Here is a 2,395-nt window from a genome sequence, read left to right on the forward strand (position 1 = left end):
CAAACATCTATCGTCCTCATCTCCCCTTCTTCTTTTTTATGTTTGTTACTCTCTTGAAACACCTCTAATCTTCTGGCGCTCATATGACCTTATGCTGTTGCGAGCGCCGTAAAACCTCTACTAAAACAAAACAAAACGAACTGAGCCGTATACTTCCCCACAGGCTCGTCTGTTTCCCCATGCGTACATCGCCCGGTCCGTTTATTTCCTGCCAAGATGGAAGACGAACGACTGATAGTTGCAGTTCGCTCCCGAGAATTGATACACAACAAAGCAGACAAGAACCAGTTCCGACAACGCTGTATTCTGCCTTCTTCTCCACACCCACCATCACACAAAAAGTTTCCACGCCGGCTCAGCGCCATTTTTTTAGTCATTTTTTTTTTAGTAGAGGTTTTATGGTACTCGCAACTGCATAAGGTCATCTGAGTGCCAGAAGATTAGAGGTGTTACAAGAGAGTAACAAACATAAAAAAGAAGAAGGGGAGATAAGGATGATAGATGTTTGATAGGAAAGAAGGAGCAAACCACACCAGAGCACCCGCAAACCACCCACATTTTACAGTCAGACAAGAGTCCCGCTGACCTATGGGATCACCATTTTTGACCTAGCTGCTCGTCCGTTTCGCGGCGCACTTCAGTAGTACGTGGCAGTATATTTTCAGCCTTACTTAAACGTATGGGTCAAAAGAGTGGAACATCATATGTTCTAAAACCGTTTGGCAGACAACCGGCTCTAAACCACATCTGTCTGTGAACACATACTCACCGACTACGCTTTGGCTTTCACAACCGTCCCTTCACTCTCGCACACTTACAGAAGTCACACACACACACACTCCCACACACACACACACACTCACACAAGCAAACACACACACACACACCTCATCATACCACTCCATTAATCCCTTTGGCTTTCCGGGCATAGACTTTTTCCCAGCGGCGCAGTCTGCACACACACAGGAACTGCCGCAGGTTTCTGCACACGCCCTCGTTGAAGGGGTTATAATCCTCGTCCAGGTACTTGAGGTACGTGATTCTCTCCCTTGACGCGGCTTCCCATGTGGTGAGGCCCTAGCAGAAAAATCAAACACAGGACTTGAATTAGTTTGTTTCGGACATAGCTGAAAGTCCACACACGTGTCACATAAATAGAGACACCCTCCACCACCCCCACCCAACTATTGCTACAGTATGTATTGATAATGTCCGGCCAACCACCGCTATGAGAATATTGTAATCAGAATAGGATACCTGGGAACTGGTCTGATGTTTTTTAAAATTTTAGTAAGGTTTTACGTCGCTCGCAACTGCATAATGTCATATGAGCGCCACGGGGTGGGTGTCAACAGAGAAGTCTTTACAGGGAATCAGACTTACTCTGCTCACCTCTCTAGCCTCAACAGCACAAAGTCTGCTTCGACTATCAAGGCACCCCAGAAATAGCAGTTCACAAGAGAGTGACAAACAAACAAAAGAAGTAGAGGTAAAATGACGATGTTTAGTTTCAGTCGAAATTTTACGTCCTCGCAACTGCATAAGGTCATATGAGCGCCAAAAGATTAGAGTTGTTACAAGAGAGTAACAAACATAAAAAAAGAAGGAGGGGAGATAAGGACGATAGATGTTTGATAGGAAAGAAGAGGCAAACCACACCAGAGCACCCGCCAACCACCCACATAAATGACGATAGTAAGGACGAGGAAAGAAAAAGCAGCAGTTCCCCCTATGTTGTTCCGGAACAGTATGAGCATGACATTGGTAAATCAGCCCATTTACAATTCTACTGTGCATAAGAACATGTTAATATGTTAATAATATCCCCCCTTTGGGAACGGCCTAAAGACATTTCAGTCAGTAGCACTGCCCTAGGGGGGGAATTTGTCGGAACCAGTTCCTGTGAATTGTTTAGTTTTAGTAGAGGTTTTACAGTGCTCGCAACTGCATAAGGTCATATGAGCGCCAGAGGATTAGAGCTGTTACAAGAGAGTAACAAAAATAAAAAAGAAGGGGAGATAAGGACGATAGATGTTTGATATGAAAGAAGAAGCAAATCACACCAGAGCACCCGCCAACCACCCACCTGTGACTTGAGCAATAGACCTAGTTGCTATATTGACATTCTCACTTAGTGCCCAATTCTAACTGAAACCAAAATCGAAAGATTTTAAAACACAGAGAACAAAGCTTGAGTTCATGAAGTTGTTTGCTTTTAAAACAAAACTATCACCATTGTTGGGAAGTAACTTTTATTTTTTTATAAATAATTCAACGATGTTTCCTTCCATTGCTACGATCTCACCTTGATAAAGACTAGGACAGGAGATTGAACGTTTCTGGGAAACAGGACAGCTCACAGACCAAAATCCCCCCCCCCTCCCCACCCCCTTAT

At 44.2% G+C, this 2,395-nt stretch overlaps 1 protein-coding gene across 1 annotated transcript in view; it reads right to left on the reverse strand.

Moving 5' to 3' along the window:
• Nucleotides 1-484: 484 nt before the first annotated feature.
• Nucleotides 485-2,395, reverse strand: part of LOC101852144 (probable palmitoyltransferase ZDHHC12) — a gene marked incomplete in the record, with an annotated part of 11,166 nt that continues 9,255 nt past the window's right edge. Inside the window, 1 exon segment of the mRNA XM_005112788.3 lies at nt 485-1,077. Within this exon segment, the coding sequence (XP_005112845.2) occupies nt 892-1,077 (186 nt within the window).

Source organism: Aplysia californica, unplaced genomic scaffold, assembly GCF_000002075.1.
Source record: "Aplysia californica isolate F4 #8 unplaced genomic scaffold, AplCal3.0 scaffold01410, whole genome shotgun sequence".
Lineage (NCBI taxonomy): Eukaryota > Metazoa > Mollusca > Gastropoda > Aplysiida > Aplysiidae > Aplysia > Aplysia californica.